The sequence below is a fragment of the Temnothorax curvispinosus genome, unplaced genomic scaffold (genome assembly GCF_003070985.1).
Source record: "Temnothorax curvispinosus isolate PA1 unplaced genomic scaffold, ASM307098v1 QBEX01017759.1, whole genome shotgun sequence".
Taxonomy (NCBI): domain Eukaryota; kingdom Metazoa; phylum Arthropoda; class Insecta; order Hymenoptera; family Formicidae; genus Temnothorax; species Temnothorax curvispinosus.
Window position 1 is genome coordinate 42,383 of NW_020227539.1, and position 20,263 is coordinate 62,645.

A 20,263-nucleotide genomic window follows, 5' to 3' on the forward strand; every position below is an offset into this window, starting at 1 on the left:
TTAATTTGGATGATTACGTTATATTTAGGATAGCCTTTGGCTTTCGAGGAATATACAAACTTGCAGAAATTTCATAACGATGTAACAATCACTTTTTAAGCTTTGATAAAGTGATATCATGTGTACCCTTGTCATTTGGTAGCTCTGACGAGCTTGGATCACTCAATTTAAATAATTTTCAGGATATGGAAATATGCGATAGAGCCCTACTTCCCTACTTGAACACATTTGAATTAAAGTTGATAAATTACATATACAGATACTCTGACGAGCTACATTTTGCACGGAGAAACATATGTTACAAAATTATATTACTTACATGTAATATATATATATAATATGTATAATAATATTTACATTTAATTGTCTTTCTTCATTCGATTCGACGTCATCCTATAAATAATGGAGTCCCGTCCTGGATCCATATCGGCGATGGCGACTGAAAATATCAAGCTCTCATCATTATGTTCAAGTTTCTTTGGTTAAATGATTAAACATAGATATTATCCAAAGAACTGATCAGCAACTTTTGTATCTTTGCCTTTGTAAAAGTTATATATATAATACACAATTATACAAATGAATATAAATTAGATAAAATAAATTATATATGTAGATTATATAAAAAAATATAAAATATATATACAATGTAAATTATAGAAATTAATATCTTTTAAATGCGATCCATCAGAATAACGAGAACTATTCCAAACAAAGAAATTTCAAAGATTTCTGATTCTAAATAATACTCAGAGTATTTTTAGAAATTTCGCTCAAAATAATTACAAGCTAAATACAATTCTATATTTACAAAAATACGTACTACAAATTGCTAAAAGCGAGAAGACGAAAACGACGCCGAACCACAGCATTATGTTGAAGATGACTGGATAATCCTCCGTGTAAGTTTTCGCACGGCCGGAAAATTCAGGCTGAAACAGATTAGTCGTTGTAACAAAGGTAAACGCAATTCTCGAAACAAAATCTCAATCCTGCAAACGTCTCTTTCTGTGATACTTGCTAAATTTACTAGTAACACTCTACATTTCTTAACATCTCGCGAACGAGTAAGAAGAAAAAATTCAGCGTATTCGGAAATGCGCAAAAAATACCAAGGCTTTCGCAATTAACATATAAAACGAACTCGAGAGTTCGTAATTCATCAATGAGATCTGTTTTCGATACTTGCTAAACAATTAATTGGCTGATTAAATCTTCTTTAATAAAAACTTTCCATCGAAAGTCCTATTATTAGATTTATCATCATTAAAACATATGCATGCAATCAGACATGACAAGCCTTCATGCAAGATTATAATTTCGCACTTGAGAAGCACAAAGCAACAAGCCCGACTGTTCGGCATATTTATATGCAATAAAATTCATGTAAAATAGTAATTAAACATCTCTGGAAGTAATTTCTTAAGTTTACATCCTTTCGCTTCTCGAGTACAAAATTAGCTATCTAAAATTTGCTGCTCAATTAAGAATGTCTATTAAGCATCATTCACATAAGCATTAATTGGCATCTATGGCAGATTATAAATCTCAATGCAAAAGAAATCTTACAAGAAATTGAAGCTGAATTAGATAAGTGTTGAACAATCTTGTAATATTGTTTGGCTCTATTGGAGTATTTGGCAAACATTGAATTAATTAGTCTCTAGAACTCAGGTGCTCTAATATTCTGGCAAGGTCTGGCAAAACGAAAACCACTGAAGGGTCCAGGAAAAGAACTTGACAAGTCACATTTTGTCAATTTCTCTATGTGCCAAAATTTAGGAATTTTACCATTTAATTCGATTGTCTTAAAATGATCTACGTTTATTCCAACATGTCAACATAACTGATTGTAGGATTGTGTTAAACTATATTCATTAAGGGAGCGAACAGACGAGCGATTTTTTCGCGCGACAAAGTCGCCCGTCTGTATTTTATTATGCTTTTTCTCTGTATGCTAATTTTTATAAAGTTTTTTAATATAAAAAAAAACTTACTCCCTCTTTCGATAATATTATATCATCAATATTGAGTAATTAGTAGAGAAAAAATTGTTTACTTGTTACATAATATGATCATACAACAGCATCAGAATGTAAAAATTGAAAAAAAAAACCGGACTTATCCGGTTCTCCCCTGGGCCCATCGATTGTGATGCATGTTAATATGTTTGCGATACCTGTCCAATAATTGTCTGTATGTCAGTATTATTTATCTTATTCTCCTTAATAACTTCGCCGGTCTTTTCCGGCATCTCGTTTTTATCGCCCGTACGCTCAGTAGTACTAGTTAATAATCTATTTTTGTCCTCTTCATCCGTTTTATTCTTTTGCACGTCTTGCTCGTCATCTTGCTACAATAAGTGTTCAGTATCTGAGTAAAGTGATTAGAGCAAACCTCCAGTCTTCAAGACTCCAAAGATATTAGAACTTGAAGGACTTAAGTTTGCTAAGTACATCGACACCGAATTTCAGATTCTATTGTTTCGTAGGGATCTTAATCCATTTTAAGGATTTGGCAAATGTTCAAATTTGCCTGTCAAACTTGGAATTTCATTGAGCCCAAGGATACTGACAGTTTCAAGGATCACATTAGCGACTATCTAAATTCACCGATGGTGAGCTTCAAATCTGATCGATTAAGAGCATCGGAATGTTAAAGAATTAGCGAGTAGATTCTAGATTTGTCGATACCAAGCTTCGACCATTCGTTAAATATCGTTTGAAAAAAATTTCGAGAAAGAAAAGAAGACGAACGGATGGATAGTGGCCGAAGAAGTTTTGTAAGTTCGTTTGATTAGAGTAATTAAAGAGTAATTCGTCGTGTTCGCGATATCCATGCATAAAAGCTATCTCTAATTCGGAAAAAAAACACTCTCAATCAAAGTAATAGCTCATGCAATGCGACTCGACACGGTACCTTGACGAAAAAATTATCGTTAATGTCTGAATTAATTGGCGCTCCCTTGGCACCACCAGCGGTTTTAACATTTTTAGTCTTATGAGCCTACAAAATATCCCGTAACAATTAAAAATGGTACAGATAAAGGACAGATAATTTCAAGCGAAATAACACACCGCGCGATTCTAAACCCAATAGCCCTTGATAATTGGAGTAATTTGAATATTCAAATCCATATTTGGCGATCTTTTTTTGTCTTGTTTATTATATTTCGGCATGAAAGAGGAATTTCAATTGATTAAGATAAAAAGTATGATACTTACTTAACAAATCGGTTGCAAAATTAGTTGTATCATATACGTTCAAATATATTATGTATTGTCGGAATCGCAAAATGATAAAAATAAGACTATAAATAATATGAGAATACAAAATGGTTCTTCTTGTATATAATTTGATAAAAAAATAAGTAAACGGTGAATTTTAATAATCACATAGTTTCATGTTTCGCACAATATATCCTGTTATCATTTCAATAATAAAATGAGAGTAAAGACTTGTTTTCAAAGAAAACTGTACTCATGAACATTAAGATGATCGAATTTGACTTAAATAGGGATGTTTAATTTAATTATATTGTACTGTATATTTATATAATTATCATAAGTTCTTTCATAAATTCTATTTTTAAATATTTTTCTTTCACAATGTTCTCAAAAATTTTCAAATTATCCTGCACTCGAAATGGTAGATTACAAAATGCTCATATAAAGCTTCAGACAGTATTGGACAACTCACCGGGGTATCTCTGCGCTGTCTCTCGAGAACAGAGCGGGCGTTTCTCACCTTCGAGGCGTCATTCGTAAAAGCCGCAACGACAATCTAAAACAGATATGCGAAAGCATTCTGAACGTGTGAACATGTAATTGTATAACCTCGTACGATTATTAACGTGCAAATAGGCTAAAGAATAAGTCCGAGGTCTATCCATTGATGCGAGCTACATGTGCAGGTAAAATCAAGAGCGAGTGCCTTCGTACCTTGCCATCGTAAGTATTCACAAAGGCATTGGAAACGTGATCGATTGCGTCACTTAACAATGTAGATGCCTCCTCAGCGGCCGCAGATGTGTTCCCATGCAGATCCAGGACTGGTTTGAGCCCCGATACCACCAACCAGTAAACATCGGTGCCAGAGTCGTGCTTCTTCGCGGCATTGTCAGCGACAGCATGGAGAAGCTGTATCTCCTCGACGAACTTGCGATCCTCCTCGACCTCGGAGTTCAGAGACTTCAGTTTCTCTTTCTCCATGTTAGCAGGCTTCAGCTCGCCGAGAGCCGACTGGCCGAGCTATATCAGAAAGGTTTTGTTTACAATATCTAGGATCTTCAATAACAGGATGTCAAACTGCTAAGACAAGTTTCGTTTGTATATCAAGCTATTTGTTATTTATCAATTCAGTCATGTGATACTTACGGCGTCAACCCCATCACCCAAGTTGATCCTGACCAACGTGTTGTCGTTGCTTCGCTCCTCTACCCTGCTTCTAATAGCTTGCCAAGTGGTCTCCTCCGCCTCGTCAACGATCAGAGGATACCAGACTTTGGCTTTGTAAGTTGGGATGGGTAGTTCCTCTACTCCGTCAATCGGTATAGCAACCAACGCCTTGGGCAACGCAAATGGATCCCATATGGCGATACTTTGCTCCGTGTAAGATTCCCTCTGTAAGATCACAAATATATTTCTCTCGCAGCGAACAAATCTTCACATAAAGCACACGTTATTTCAAGTACAGAGGGATTGAACTTCAAGATTCAGCTTCTTTCATCTATTTGATGTTATAAAAAGCTTTGCCGTTCAAATGTTTCGAATGCATTCAAAGCTTCGTGGCGTCCAAGAACTTTCGACGGTTCCATTGAGAGATTACAGACGACGCACCTGCTTTCCGGTGTAACCAAGAGCTGCCGGAAAGATCTCCTTGACGCTGCTTTGCTCGATCGGGCCATTCATGGTGAATTCTATGCTGTCAGGTGAGTGAAGAACGGCGAGGTTACCGTTGGCGTGAACTAGAAAAGAAAGGCAAGCACTAGGATAATCAAAGTGTCAAGAACGTCACAAGCACATTGAACTCAGACTCGTCTTCGGTGAAATAATACATGTCTCAGCATACTCGAAATGTCCAGGAAAAGATCTACTTCGTTCTAAAATAAAATTAAGTTTAAACATTTCGGAGTATCTCGCGGATTCCTCAAGAAAATGTTTTGGAAGGTAGACTGGTCTTGCGCAGCCGGGAAAACTTGATCGCGAAAAACTCGAGCCATTCCGATCGTTCTCGAAAGGATTTCTTAAGGATGAGCGGGGAAATTACCTGCGGCCAGGACGGCGAAGAGGAGCGATAATTGTCGAAGCATCGTTGCACGGGAAAAACAATCAAATTCGAAAGACTACTCCCTCGACGTCGATCAATTTCGGACGCGATCATGTGATCACGTCAGATAACATGTGACGGTGTGTGACATCAAGAGTCGCCGCACTCGCCGCCAGAGTCGGCCATGGACGTGAAAATCGAAAAATTTATATCGATAGTCGGTAATATCGATACTCTTCAATTTGCTCCAATTATCTCCGGGCTCGGCGGGCCCCGTTGACAGTCAGGAGAATTTCTTCAGGCTCGATGGTTTTCAATATAGCATTTTGTCTTGCAGTCAAACGCGAATTGTCCAGTCCAACGTCCAACTGGCCTCCGCCGGGCTCGGGGCTTCCCTCGTATCTCCGGCCCGGCCGCGCGACGGCGACGGCATCGCGGTCGCGATGGGTGTAGCGAGGTCACCCCTACCACGTGACTCGCGCTCGCGCACCTCGTGACTGATCGATCGATCGTGCCTGGCCCGTCGCCTGTCGCCGCGACACTATCACGGCTGATCACGCAGTTTCAGGGTTTGCGATAAGGCGGATGAAGTGTCACTTGGAGACGTCGTCGGCCGATGCTCCTGGAATAAGATCCATTCGATCGTCCCCGCGGCACGTTACTTCCAACCACGAAGATGGGCTCGCTCTTTCGCAGCGAGGAGATGACTTTGTGTCAGCTCTTCCTTCAGAGCGAGGCCGCGTATGCCTGCGTGTCCGAGCTCGGCGAGCTCGGCCTGGTGCAGTTTCGCGACGTGAGTAATCGCCCTTCTCGCGATTTTGTTTCACCTCTTGACAAACTAATCCGATAAATTTTCCAACGGTTAGACACTTTGGACAAAGTTAGAGTCGTGCAGGTCGTCGAATGAATTCTTATCTCTATGTCAATGTCGTTACGCCTTTATCTCGTTATAACGACGACTCCGTCACCCTTGCGCCAACGTATCTGTCTCTCATTTCAGTTAAATCCCGACGTCAATGCCTTCCAACGGAAGTTCGTCAACGAGGTGCGCCGTTGCGACGAGATGGAGCGCAAGCTGCGCTACCTGGAGAAGGAGATCAAGAAGGACGGCATCCCGATGTTGGACACCGGTGAAAATCCGGAGGCGCCGCAGCCGCGGGAGATGATCGACCTGGAGGCCACCTTCGAGAAGCTGGAGAACGAGCTGCGGGAAGTGAATCAGAACGCCGAGGCGCTCAAGCGCAACTTCCTGGAGCTGACCGAGCTCAAGCACATCTTGCGAAAGACTCAGGTCTTCTTCGACGAGGTAAGTCGCCGCCAGCGCAAATCCTTATTTCTCAACGATCTGGATATGTGCGTAAGAGAATCGGGGTAAATTTACTTTCTGAAGAAGGCACTTGAGAGGGCAGTCTTCCAGATCTGTTTTTCAGAAAGGAGGAATGACGAGGAATGAAACGATATTGTCAATGGAATTGTAAAAAGTGGAATGTGTAAAGCGTGTCTGGTTACCCTAGTCTGTCGATCGTTTCTTGTAAAAATTTGGATGTGAATCTCATTTGGGGAAGAACCTTCGCATTGGGCTGTAAATATCAGCGAAAATGGTGAATGTCACTTGTTATCGAATGTCGAGTCGCGATGGACATATAAGAATTCTTTCTCAGCAATCGATTGCTCTGGTACGAAGCGCCAGTCATTAATTCGGCTTACACAAGACGTCTCGTCCGCCGAACGGAAATTCATTCTGCTCTGTTTGCTGCAATTAAATTTTCGCACAGAGAAGCAAAATGTATAAATTGTAAAAAAGTTTAATGTCGCAAGTTTATATTTGTACAGCCTTATATTTGTTTGGCTTACATTTCCGTAAATCGATTAACGCGTGAACGACGCGATTTTTTTTTCTTTCTGGATATATAGAAGATTAGTGTTAATTAATGCGCTTCAGTGTGAAACGTACTATCACCTTAATGGGATTTCTTCGTAAATCTGCTTTAATGCTTTTAGCGTACATTGTACATTTTTGGCAGCCAAAGAAAAAATTTGTAAAAATCTTTATAAAAAATTTGGAGGACTTTTGCACGAGGAGATCTCGTTGAAGTGACAATCTTGCGATGTCTTGTGAAGAAAGGAAAGTTGCATTGAAGGATAGCCGCACTAGAAAGCGAAAGAGCGAAAGAGTCCACGGACTGAGCGCAATTTTTTTCTGATGCATGAAAAGCTGGAGGACTGTGCGAATTAGATATACCACAGAGGCCTGTCTTTGCGCTTGCGCAACTTTATGCGAATGCAGCGAGATGAGATAGGACCAACGAGATAAGGGTGGCGAACGCTACCACCTCTAACGAATTGTCAGATATCAGAATGTCCACCGTTTTGTTACCGTTACTAATCATATATATTGTTGAGTGATTTTAGGATTATTAATGTGTTAGTGTTGCCAACTAACCAAAAGCCACTGCTGCAAAGGACACAAGTCACTCGCTGCGCCCTGTCTCCCTTTACGTCCTTTGAGAGTTACCGTCCAGTACCGTCGCGTACCTCGTACGGATATATATATTCGATTGTGTTTAATGTTTGATCTTAGATCGAAGAGATCACTTGTTGTTGATCTACTTATATCAAGTGTGTAGCCAAGAATTCTTTGAGAGACTGCATATTGTTCGTGTTCCCTTTGTTTACCGACATCTCTGCACACGAACTGAGAGCTGTCTTAGTTTGTAAATGTACCCTTCGAAGACGCAGCCGTTGATTGTAGTTGTTTAACACGTAATATCTTGAAAGTCCTAGTTTTATTTTATATTTGAAATGTTTCAGTATTTTCTCTTTCGAGTTTTCATTTCTTTCATTTTAGTCCATTAACGTTTTCCGTTTTTATTTTAGTGTATTAATGTTATTACATATATTTTTTGCTTCTGTTCTCTCCATTCTGTTCACTTTAATGTTTTTCTTTTTTGCATAAGAACAGAGATGTATCGTAATTCGTGAAATGCATGTTTGGGAACAAACATGTTTGCACGTGTTGTATTTACTTACTCAACAAGATATTCACACGCAAATAATTATTGTAATTTCAAGTAATTTCTTGACACACACAATACTCTGACAATAATAACTTGAAAGTTTTAAATCATTTTCCCTAAAGTTTTAGGAGCAATTAGTTTTAGTGGCAAATAATAGCAATAGAAATATACTATAAAAATATCAATAACATTAAATGAAATACGTACAAAACACTACACAAAATTGTTGAAATTAATGTGAGATTTCTATAGGATTGTTAGAACCCCCCACAGAAGACTTCCATAAGCGAGCTAATTGTAGACGCCAAGCATGAAGCCTTGTACAATTAATAGTAATGAATTAATGGCAATCTGCATGAATTGTACTAATGTCTGCAACGTTATGTGAAATTTGTTCAATATGCATCATTGAGAGGAAATTGTATTTTGTACGCGCTAATTCTTTAAAGGCCGCTTTGCTTTTTTTACTTTGTATGGAACGTATTCGTTCGATAATGTCCGATATTTTGAATTTGTGAAATTTTGAAATTCTGTTTTGAATAAAATTTTTGAAATCTTTCTGATTAAGAGAATTATTGAAATCCACGCGATATTAATGTGAATTATTTAGCATTGTTAATTAACTATTATTATTTTCCATGAAAAATATATCAAATAATTATTATTGTAATTATCTTTCTTTAGCAAATAAATTTTAAGTAATTAATCTTGAAATTAGTACAGTCGTATGTCTTAATAAAAATTTAAAAAAGAGACGTATTTTGAGAAAATAGTCAATCAGCCTTTACTGAATTAACGAATAAAATTCTTTGCATGTAGCATGTGTAGCAAGATTGTAATTCTATATGTGATATATGTTTCCACTTAAATTAATTTACTATAGTTATTACAGTTATTTCAGTTGCAATTAATAGTCAGCAATACTTTAATTGTTAAATTGTAGAACTAGAAAAAAGTTAGGGCTGCATGAATTTTATACAGTTCGTGATGCTTCCCTATTGAACTAAATTCGTATATCTGTAGATGTCTTAAGTCTTACACCTCGACTTTAAACATTTGACATCTGATTTTCCGAATTCAAACTTTAGATTCTGAAAGATTCGGATATATCTATAGAAATCCAATTCTTATTTTCAATCTGAAAATATCCTGAGAATATTTGCATAATTTGATATCCCGTGCGTTTAGAAAATTGTCTTCGTGAAACTACTCTTTAAATTTGGAGGAATTTTGTATTTAAATTTTTCGCGACTCTTATCTTGATCAAATTTTTGGAGCTCTACTTTTCGTCTCCCATCTCCTCCATGGCTAAGCATCACGAATTTAGACTTATCGTTAGATCTAGCGTTGAGCAAAAACTACGCGAGTTCGTGAAGAGATCTCTCCTTCTTCTTCCTCCTCTTCTTCTTCTTCGACGTCGGTGAGTTGAAGAAAATTTTGAAACAGAGAGAAGGAAAGAGGATCTGGTATGAGCGAGTGGAACGGGAGATAGGGCGAAAGAGGGGTGACCTGTGTCTGTTGCCAGGCTGAGCATGGAGGTGTCGTGTCGCAGATGGCAGACCCCAGCCGTGAAGAAGAGCAAGTCACTCTGTTGGGTGAGGAGGGCCTCCGCGCCGGCGGCCAGGCTCTCAAGCTCGGGTAATTAATGTGTGCCGTACACCCTATAATTGCAGAGCGTGGTGACTCCCGAAGACCTCCCGAAAGATGAGCAGATGGTAAAATCAAGATCTGTAGTCGCTTACTGAAATTTAGATTCTCTCAAAGTCCGTTTGAGATGAAACCTGATGAGTATCGTCCTGCCTCGACCCTTTGAAGCTGTTCCGCTTTGTGACAATCCTTTTACAGCAGATGATACTCGAAGACTGTAAATAAAAACTCTTAAATCGTTCAATTCAATTCCTTTTCTTTGATATTTCACTCTTATTAAGATGAGATTTTTAATTCTTTGACGTGCAAATTGTTTTTAATGTTTTTTTTATCGCTGCTTTCCCAAGTTCCCCGACATTTATTGTAAGTTAACATTGAAAATTACACATCAATCTTATACCAGACTTATTTATGTGTACGTCTGCCTTATTACGTTTTTACCTAGATTTCGGATTTATGTCCTTGAGATCCACCAGACTTAGCCTAGGATAGGTGATTCCGAATCACCACGCTCTGCAATCTCCATCGAGATTCGTCATCGGTATAACGTCGCATGCCTACCTACAGTTTGTGTTGCAAAATACGAACCCGATGCACTAGTGCATTTCGCAATAGTTCTCAGTCATTAACGCTGATCCTCGAATTACCGGCACAAATGCAAGCGTATATCTCAGTTTTCTTGTTGACAATTCTCTTTAACATGCAACCTTCATACTTCCAGGTCTCACTCCGACTTGTATTATCTTTATACTTTATGTAAGCTATTATGTAACTTGTTATATTTTAACAGTTTTCAGAATTATTTTGTTAGCGGCGGTTGCTATTGAAAAACGAACAAGTACGCATCAACGATTTACCGATCAGTAATCCGAGGATCAGGAGTAAGTCAGGAAATGTGCAGCCAAATAAACGAAAAATAACCCGGTGAAATATTCTTATATGTACGCTCGAACGCGATTTCGTACTGTAGGACTGAGATGTCCCGCGTAGAATCAAGAATAAACCGAGCGTTTAATACAGTCTTTGATACATTTGTAACATAATTCTTACAAGTTTTCGGTATTAATATTATAACATAATTTATAAGAGTTGAGGAGACACGCTCGAAGAATTAAACCTTCGGAAAATCGGGTCGTTGAGAATTATTCTCGATTATCTAAAACGTCGAATTTATTGGAAAATTGGATTCTCGATTTCTGAATTCTTATAGACTTTCGGCTGTTTAGAAAACTTAAATACCTGGGATTTTGAATAAATCTTAACATCTTGGACCTCAAATAATGATCAATTATACAACTAACTGAAAAAAGCTTTTTTACCGCGAAATTATCGTCTAACATATATTTTCTGTAAGAGAATGCTGCAACGTTATAATTATCCTAATCTACGATAAATACCGTGTTAAAGGCTCGGTTTTCGGTGCAGAACTGAAATTCCGCCCAGCGCGGAGCTTTTTTACGTACTTTTTTACGTGTTCGAGAAAGAAAGAGAGTTCGAAGAGGATTGATCGAAGAAATATCCCGAGGACTTTCCGAATCTTTTTTTTTCTCTTTTTTTTTACTCCCCGAACCCTCTTCCTCGTGTAATCGTAATCGCTACGTCAAAGGCCCGGTACTCACCCTAAGACCCTAGATAGTAGATGCGTCCTACGTCAGTGTGTTCTGTGATTACAGCACCTGTACACCGCGGCAGACACCGTAGGAGCACATTATAGGAATCCGCTCAGGCAAGCTGTTATCAACCGTTATTTGCGAATCTTGTTTGCGAAAACTGGTTTTTTTTTGCCTCGTTGTTGTTGCCTGTGTCTATATCCAAGACCCCGGTCGCTCGAACGAACGGAGCCGTACCCTGTGTTGCTGGAGCACCCTCTCGCGAAGACCGTTTCGAGCTGTTCCGCTCCCCTCGTCTCTCTCGACGAGTTTCTCTCCCCACTGAGAATCCACTTGTGTCCAATTCTTAAGAAAATCTGTATGTTTCGATCATTTCGATTCTAAGATTTTCTCCACAGAATCTCAGAAACTTAAATTCCTAGAATTTTTAAATTTTCAGATTTTCATATCCTGGAGATCCTTTTCTCGTTAAATCCTTAGAATTTCTGGCTCAAATCTCCCGAATTCGAGTCAATCCGAATCTCTTTAAAAATGTTTTAGAATTTTTCTATTTCGATTATTCCGATTTTAAGATCCTTCCTTCTAAGAGATCCTTGTTTCTCTCAGTGACTATATAAAATTATTGAAAATTTAAATTCTTGACTGTCCAAATTACTACATACTTGTGCCGTCTCCAAACGTTATCTCGGATATTCGTTTAATACCTCGTCAAATTAGCGCAATTAATTCTCATATATTATGAAGATAAGATAATCCTGTTTTCTTTTTGCTTCGTCCTCGGGGATGCTTCAGCAATCGGAATCGCACTTGAAAGACAAACGCGATGATTCGCTTTGATAACCGATTTTGTGCAAAACAAACGCTCTCCACCCACTTCGTGTCGCAGTGGACGCGCGTTTACGAAAGAGGGGGAATAGAAAAAAGATCGGCGTGGAATCGCGCCGATTGATAACAGTTGATACAGTTTGATGCAGTCACCTGTTTTTTTAACACCCGTTCAAATAGAGAAATTCAAACTGTATCGAGATACACTTTCGATCCACGATGAAAACGATCGGGATCCGCTCGCTTTCCAGCAAACGACGCTCGCGCAGCAAAATTGTTGTAATAATTTCTCACTGTAGTGATACAACGTTGTAAATAACAATAAATGATGATGGTGTGGCCATGGGTATGTATAACAACGTTCTCTCTTCTTAACAAAGGACTGTCTGTCTGTATGTGTTTTTTTTTAATGTGCCGCTTGCTCGCATGCCCTCGCACTCGTTTTTATCTTCTATTACGTTAATCAAAAGCAATGTGGATCATTAGTTAGATCGTTAAAGGCTCCTCGTCGGATCTTGGTTTAGGATTTATTGATTTTTGGTACAAGACTCGAGAGTTTGAAAGAATGTACTTAATCATTGCGATATTTCATATATTTGCATTTTTAAAATATGAAACACGTAACTTCGCAAAATATGATGTCCAAATATTGAAAAATATCTCAAAAAAATGTAAGATTAGATAAGGTTTCTTAAGATGTATAAACTAAAAAATGTTTAATCTTCCAGTTTTCTAAATTTTCTAAGTGTCTTAGTATTAATATTTTCATAATTTATATCTCAAGAATTCATTATTTTTAAAAAATTTGAAATCTCCAAGATCTTAAAAAGAAAAACATATACAAAAAAGATTGTAATATCGAAAAGTTTTTAGAACTGAACCAACTAACAGGAACCAACGAAACTCCTTTAACGATCTGACAGCTTGGCTTGCGTCATGCTTTACTCAAAAATAAATTGTTCCCATTTCACATTTTGCATCGAACGATGCAAACAGTGCGAATAATTATGTTAACTTGATCAACTTCTAATTGATTAGAAAAAAAAAAATGGAAATCGGATAAGTCTGATAGCAACGATTCTAATATAATTCGATCGATTGTCCTTGTTTTCGATGAAATCCTTACAGCTGTATTAAGGACCGCTGAATGAAGTAATCATGGCTTGAATTTCTTTCAGATTATTTGATGAATAGGAATTGCCACGTATCTTTTCTAATATTTATCCAATAATTTCACTCTTTAAAAATTCTCGGTGATGACACGATTAGTTAAAGTCAAGGAAATTTCAAACATTTTTATAATATCATATTTATAATTTTTCTATTATTTTTACATACAAAGTGAAATTTTATATCTTAATTTATTTTGTGTTTTAGATACATGTGTAGGTTTTTATTTAAACTTATTTCAGAGACATTTATTTATTATATTACGTAATTATAGATAAATTTTAATAATTATACATATAATTTTATCTGGAAATATATAAAAGATATATTTTCTGGTTTCTGCCTTTCTCACATTAATGTTAAATTATATGAGCATTCGATCGTGGTTTGACTTGCTGTCAATTATCACTTGGCAAATATTTAATTTCTGTTATCAGTTGCATTTGGCAATTCCTATTTAATCCGACAAGTTGACAAACTTGAGATATCTCGGCGCAATAAAGTGTCTTTGATGATTTCGCACTGCTTCTCAAGCTGCATTCTACAATATCATCTTCAAACGTGATTTCAAGACTTAAAATATAACATTAAAAAGAATCTTGCAGTTAAAAATTAATAAAAAGTCGAGAAAAATAAGAAAAGATATTAATAAATCTGCAAATTAAAGATATCAAATCTTTCATAATTTTATACAGTTTCTTTTTGTACAGTACTAGCTACTATTATATTATGCAAGTAATTATTATAATTTCTGTTGCGAAATTATGAAGCAATCTTCTAATTAGCTTGAAAGAAAAATTATATACTTCTAATCAAGTTCCACCATCACATTTCCATTCATTTTGTCACAACATCACGGCATTATCATGCATGTGAAAGACATTGAGATGTCACTGTCGAGGGATATCTCAGGTTCGTCCAAGACAGCGAGGGTAACGAAAGAAACCAGTGGGAGAGCCCGCGCAAAACCGAGAGAGACAGAGTGGCGAGCTGGAGCATTGTGGTCATGTCTAGTGTGGCTAATGTGGTTGTGTCTTGTCTGTTGTGTCGTCAGCAAGAGCACGCGGGCTTGAACCCCACCGAGTCCATGACACGCGCGTTGATTAGCGATGATAATATCGCCCGCCAGTCCACCCTTGGCCCTGTCCAGCTGGGGTACGTACTCCCATTATTAGTTACTCCTTCCATTTCCCGGTCGTGCCAGGTCCCAGGAATCCGAGGTGTTGAAATGACTCCAGGAATCGCCGATAATCAATTCTGGCGAATAAATCGACGCTGCTTACGCGACGAGGGAGCAGAAATTCGAGCATCTCTGAATCATGCGCTTAAGGGAGAGGGTGCAGAAATCGTAAAATGAAACCATTTATCTATATTCCTTCTCATCCTTGGATCAGCATATATATTTGATCTTTTCTTCGATCGGCCACATTTTGATCGATGCTTTTTTCTAAATAAATTCTTCCTGAATTTTGATTGTAGTTTGAAAAATGTTTTTCGATTGTTCGTAATTTTTAATACCATCATAATTTTTTTACACCAATTAGATCATAATCCACTTATCAAGTAAAAATTAAAGACAAGTTTAACAAATTTTTTTAGTTATTCTTTTATCGTCTGTTTGTAATCACTCAAACCGCGAGAAGACTGTTCAACCTCTTTTAAAAGACATTTAAAAACCAATTTATATATTAAAACGCGCAGAAAACAATATATTTTTTAAAGAACTTTTCAGATTATTTGGATCGTTCTTAAAATTACCCTCCTCCTTACCGCAGATGTAACAGAATCGCGTTTAAAAAGCTCGACGCTTCCATTTTCGGGATATTTCTCTTTCTGCAAGGAAATCGCCAGATTTTTTTGTATCATTTAATTTCGACTTGCTCGGGCAAACACTGTAAAAATTGTCCTCTGCGAATTCGAATTTTTGACATTGGTTTCGTGGAAGTTTGAATTCTTGGAATGTTTTAACGCTTTGGATACTTGGCATCTTACTACCTCGATATATTTTAGCCCCTAGATCTTTGGAACGGTACATTTTCAGTATTTTCGATCCTTAGAGGTTTGAGAGTAATATTGGATCAGAGTTCGCATTTTATGCACATTTAACGTTATATAAATATAATCGTGAGCTTTTCATTACGCGAATATTCTACGCAATGTTATACGAGAAACAGATAATTTATAAGCGAGGATCAAAGAATCACAGTATCTGAACCTTTAAGGATATAAAGATCCCAAGATTTAGAAAAAAATGCATTAAATGGTATTAAAAAGAGTATTATGGGCTTGACGCAAATTTGACCTATACGTAAGAAATTTATTAGGTCGTTGTATATGTGATCTTTATCTTTTCTCGTTCTGAGGTGACTATTAGAAAATTTATATATGTGCATATTTTATAGAATAATAATTTTAATTGCTTTTATTGCGAGAATAAAAAAAAAGTTTGAACCACTAGAAGAAATTCTCTCCATATGCAACAACCTGATAAAAATGTATTGACAAGCAAGTTATCCTATGGCATTTGGCATTTAATTATGATCCCGCGTATGAGTATATACCCGATTTGTTCCTGTGACACACACGTATGCTGTTTGTTTGGAGTTTGTCGTTCAAAGAGTGTCTCAAGGATCCCTAGGATAGTTGACAGAAGGTTGCTCTGAACGGTACGTAGAACGAAAGAGAGAAAAGGAGAGAGATAGAAGGACCATGGCTACAGAAATCATCATTTCCCAAATTGGCAATTACCACGGAAAATCCGCATCGAGTCGTTGACCGATACAGATTGAAGGCTTCGCTGTACCGTCTTCGTAATGATCATCGTCACGACGCTTCGTTTTCAACCATCGCAAGAACAATTGACCCCCGTAAATCGTGATCGTGGCGAGTTTCACGCAGTTTTGCGTTTTTTTTGTGCACATACCTGCCGACATAGACACCCTAAATATTTAATCTCCCAATCTATTGTTATCGCTTATTAATATGACTGTTTTTTGTCTCGCCGCGCGAGCAGCTTCGTCGCGGGAGTCATCCTGAGGGAACGCATCCCCGCGTTCGAGCGCATGCTGTGGCGTGCGTGCCGTGGAAACGTCTTTCTGCGCCAGGCGGAGATTGAGACCCCTCTGGAGGATCCTTCGACGGTAAGTTATCGTATCGCTCCACTCTAAAGCGAAGAATTTAAGGATAAAGTTGCGTCGAAATGGTTCTTACGAATTATCTCAACTTATATTTTAATCGGAGAGTCCAGTACTAACTTGGATTGGAAATGATGGATTTAGGGGGACCAGGTGTACAAGTCGGTCTTCATCATTTTCTTCCAAGGCGATCAGCTGAAGACTCGCGTGAAGAAGATCTGTGAGGGCTTCAGGGCGACCTTGTATCCCTGTCCGGAAGCGCCAGCTGATCGTAGGGAGATGGCTATGGGCGTTATGACTCGCATTGAGGATTTGAACACTGTAAGAATTTTGTTAATTAACTTTTTAATTAAACAGTTTATCGTTCAGATTTTCAAAACAATTCACTTTATATAAACCTTTGACTCTTCAAATTAACTTCCTATGAATCGAAGCATAGGATGAGGATTTGAATCGAAGGAGCCCACTGAATCGATCTTTTTTACACGTCACCACTATATCAATTTTATTATTATTAAATATTATTCTTAATATTAATGCACTAAACAAGTTTCTTTCAAGTTTGATTAAAAATTTGTTGAACAAATGTTAATGACGCAATCTTCATTTCCAGGTCTTAGGACAGACGCAAGACCATCGTCATCGCGTCCTCGTGGCCGCCGCGAAGAACATCAAGAACTGGTTCATCAAGGTCCGCAAGATCAAGGCAATCTATCACACTCTGAATCTTTTCAACTTGGACGTCACTCAAAAATGCCTGATCGCCGAATGCTGGGTGCCTGTCCTGGACATCGAGACTATCCAACTGGCATTAAGACGTGGGACGGTAATCAATAAACACTATTTCATAACGTTCTTTTCGCTATGGGATCTTTGTATTGCGAAATGAAAAATCGATGTCTTTTCTATCATCTCCAGGAACGCAGCGGGAGTTCTGTTCCTCCCATTCTGAACCGCATGGAAACGTTTGAAGACCCGCCGACGTACAATCGAACGAACAAGTTCACGAAAGGGTTCCAGGTGTTGATCGACGCTTACGGGGTCGCATCTTATCGCGAGATGAACCCTTCACCCTACACCATCATTACATTCCCATTTCTATTCGCGATAATGTTTGGTGACACAGGCCACGGCCTTATCATGTTCCTATTCGGTGGTTGGATGGTGCTGAAGGAGAAGCCACTAGCGGCTAAGAAGAGCGACAACGAAATCTGGAATATTTTCTTCGGTGGCCGTTACATCATCTTTCTTATGGGCATATTCTCCATGTATACCGGTCTAATTTACAATGACATATTCTCCAAGTCGCTCAACATCTTCGGCTCTAATTGGATGATAAACTACAATCGGAGTACCGTCCAGCATAACAAAGAGCTGCAATTGGATCCCAATTCGACAGACTATGTCGATTATCCATATCCGTTCGGCATGGATCCTGTGTGGCAGCTGGCGGAAAATAAGATCATCTTTCAAAACTCGTACAAGATGAAGATCTCCATCATCTTCGGGGTGCTGCATATGTTGTTCGGCGTGATGGTAGGATTGTGGAATCACATGTACTTCAAGAAGCGCATGAACATTACTTGTGAGTTCGTGCCGCAGATAATTTTCCTCATGGCGCTGTTTCTCTACATGGTAATTCTCATGTTTGCCAAATGGATCAAATACGGCCCGAAAAACTTGCCGATCGATGGCCCCGGCTGTGCGCCCTCGGTCCTCATCACTTTCATCAATATGGTGCTCTTCAAGCCCGCCACCAAAGTCGGCAATTGCGACCCCTACATGTATGGCGGTCAGAGCGGCCTGCAAAAGTTTCTGGTGGTCGTAGCTCTGCTCTGCGTACCGTGGATGCTGCTGGCGAAACCGATCTTGATGATGCGCAATCGTAAAAAGCAGCACTACCAGCTCAACAATCACGGTGCCGAGAACGGCGACGTGGAGGCCAGTATGGGGACTCTCCAACAGAGCGGGGGTGTTCCACAGAGTGGCGGCGGTCACAAGGAGGAAGAAGAAGACATGACGGAGGTGTTCATCCACCAGGGCATCCACACGATCGAGTACGTTCTCGGCAGCGTGTCGCATACCGCTTCCTACTTGCGTCTCTGGGCCTTATCTCTGGCCCATGCCCAGTTGTCCGAGGTGCTGTGGAACATGGTGATGAGAAACGGTCTGGCGAGAGAGGGATGGGATGGCGGCATTGTCCTATACCTTATCTTCGCCTTTTGGGCGGTGCTCACCGTAGGCATCCTCGTACTCATGGAAGGTCTTTCGGCGTTCTTGCACACGCTTCGTTTACATTGGTAAGATTCTATTCGCGAGAGGTCTTTTATGTATTTTGATTTATCTTCATATCTTTTATCTCCTTGATTTCATATATTGTTATATGAATAAGTTAAACGATTTATTTTGTGTATAATTATATTAATTGATAAATTTATATTACAACGATAATATTCATTGTCAAAAATCTACGTTATTTCTAACTCTCGCTTTTTGTATTCTTCAGGGTGGAATTTCAGAGCAAATTCTATTCTGGTTTGGGCTACAGCTTCCAGCCGTTCTCCTTCGAGATCATCCTCGATGCTGCGCAGGCCACCACCGAGGATTAAAATAATTAATCATCGTTAATTAATAACTGCTCTTGATTATTATTAGTACGAGCGCGAGGACGACGTGAATTCGATAGCTGCTCGATCGAACAAGTCAGTTATGAATAGTTAATGAGATGACTCTTATAAATAAAAATGTGTACGTAGAGTATCGATTATAATAATCGATCAAAGTACGGAAATTATTTCCTCCTTATCTTGTGTAATCTTCTAATTGTAAACAGAACGTTGATCGCAAAGCGCAAGATTCGTAACGCACAAGATCATGACAGAGAAAATATTCTCGCGATATTATAAATTTCTTCCTTGGTCGATTAGATTACAATCGAATTCAAGATCTAAAGCCCTTTTTCCCTAAATGAAATGTTGACTATATCTACTCGTCAGTCGTCGTCTAATATTAGAAGTTGTGCAATTTTAAAAACCCTTATGCAAGAGCAGTGCATAATTCTTCATGCATACTGTAGAGCCTGTAGATCTGAAAACAAATGTATGTCGCGTCGGCGACCGATTGATGTTATTCCATATATCTGTACGTAATAAAAAAAAAATGTGGCATATGTTGAAAAGTGTTTGATGAAAAACTCACCGATAGCACTATGCTTTTACATAGTATACTCGACAGGACGCACATAGTCCTTAACAAGATCTCCAATCCTTCATCTTCATGTCCCTTCGAGCGTGAAATCCGATTGTTTGACTCATTTAACGACGTGGTATCAACTGTAATAAATTAGAAAGAGCTAAATTACGAAATTATATCCTCTTATCTTGTGTACTCTTTTAATTATAAACAGAACTTTGATCAAACCACAAGATTAATCAAGCGAATTGATAATTGAACTTTTTGAGACATGCATAGAAAGCCGTTACTGATTGAAGATTTACAAAGAGATGGGAAACGTTAGAGTTAAACAGAACGTTAAAACTGAATTAAATTAATATATGACTAATCAAAAAAGAAATAAATTGTGACAATTAAA

At 38.3% G+C, this 20,263-nt stretch overlaps 2 protein-coding genes across 9 annotated transcripts; one reads left to right on the plus strand and one right to left on the minus strand.

Annotated features, from left to right (window-relative positions):
* Positions 1 to 5,633, minus strand: LOC112467681 (renin receptor). Of its 5 annotated transcripts, none has more exons than XM_025036394.1 (8): positions 5,269 to 5,633; positions 4,839 to 4,966; positions 4,377 to 4,622; positions 3,942 to 4,250; positions 3,700 to 3,783; positions 2,180 to 2,353; positions 824 to 932; positions 1 to 439 (listed from the first exon to the last, which is right to left on the minus strand). In XM_025036394.1, the coding sequence occupies exons 1-8, from the start codon at positions 5,309 to 5,311 to the stop codon at positions 360 to 362; spliced, it is 1,173 nt and encodes a 390-aa protein (XP_024892162.1). In that variant the 5' UTR covers positions 5,312 to 5,633; the 3' UTR covers positions 1 to 359. The 5 variants fall into 5 exon arrangements, with proteins under 5 accessions (XP_024892162.1, XP_024892164.1, XP_024892161.1 ...); XM_025036396.1 differs by lacking the exon at positions 2,180 to 2,353 and adding an exon at positions 2,920 to 3,006; XM_025036393.1 differs by lacking the exon at positions 5,269 to 5,633 and adding an exon at positions 5,071 to 5,141 and having other exon boundaries at positions 4,839 to 4,986.
* Positions 5,634 to 5,756: 123 nt separating this feature from the next.
* On the plus strand, positions 5,757 to 19,849 carry LOC112467680 (V-type proton ATPase 116 kDa subunit a-like). 4 transcript variants are annotated; one of them, XM_025036388.1, is made up of 8 exons: positions 5,757 to 6,061; positions 6,269 to 6,574; positions 9,811 to 9,923; positions 16,551 to 16,677; positions 16,816 to 16,992; positions 17,285 to 17,497; positions 17,590 to 18,971; positions 19,178 to 19,849. In XM_025036388.1, exons 1-8 carry the CDS (start codon positions 5,945 to 5,947, stop codon positions 19,278 to 19,280), a joined length of 2,538 nt encoding a protein of 845 aa, XP_024892156.1. In that variant the 5' UTR covers positions 5,757 to 5,944; the 3' UTR covers positions 19,281 to 19,849. The 4 variants fall into 4 exon arrangements, with proteins under 4 accessions (XP_024892156.1, XP_024892158.1, XP_024892159.1 ...); XM_025036390.1 differs by having other exon boundaries at positions 9,838 to 9,923; XM_025036391.1 differs by lacking the exon at positions 9,811 to 9,923 and adding an exon at positions 11,606 to 11,658.
* Positions 19,850 to 20,263: the final 414 nt, after the last annotated feature.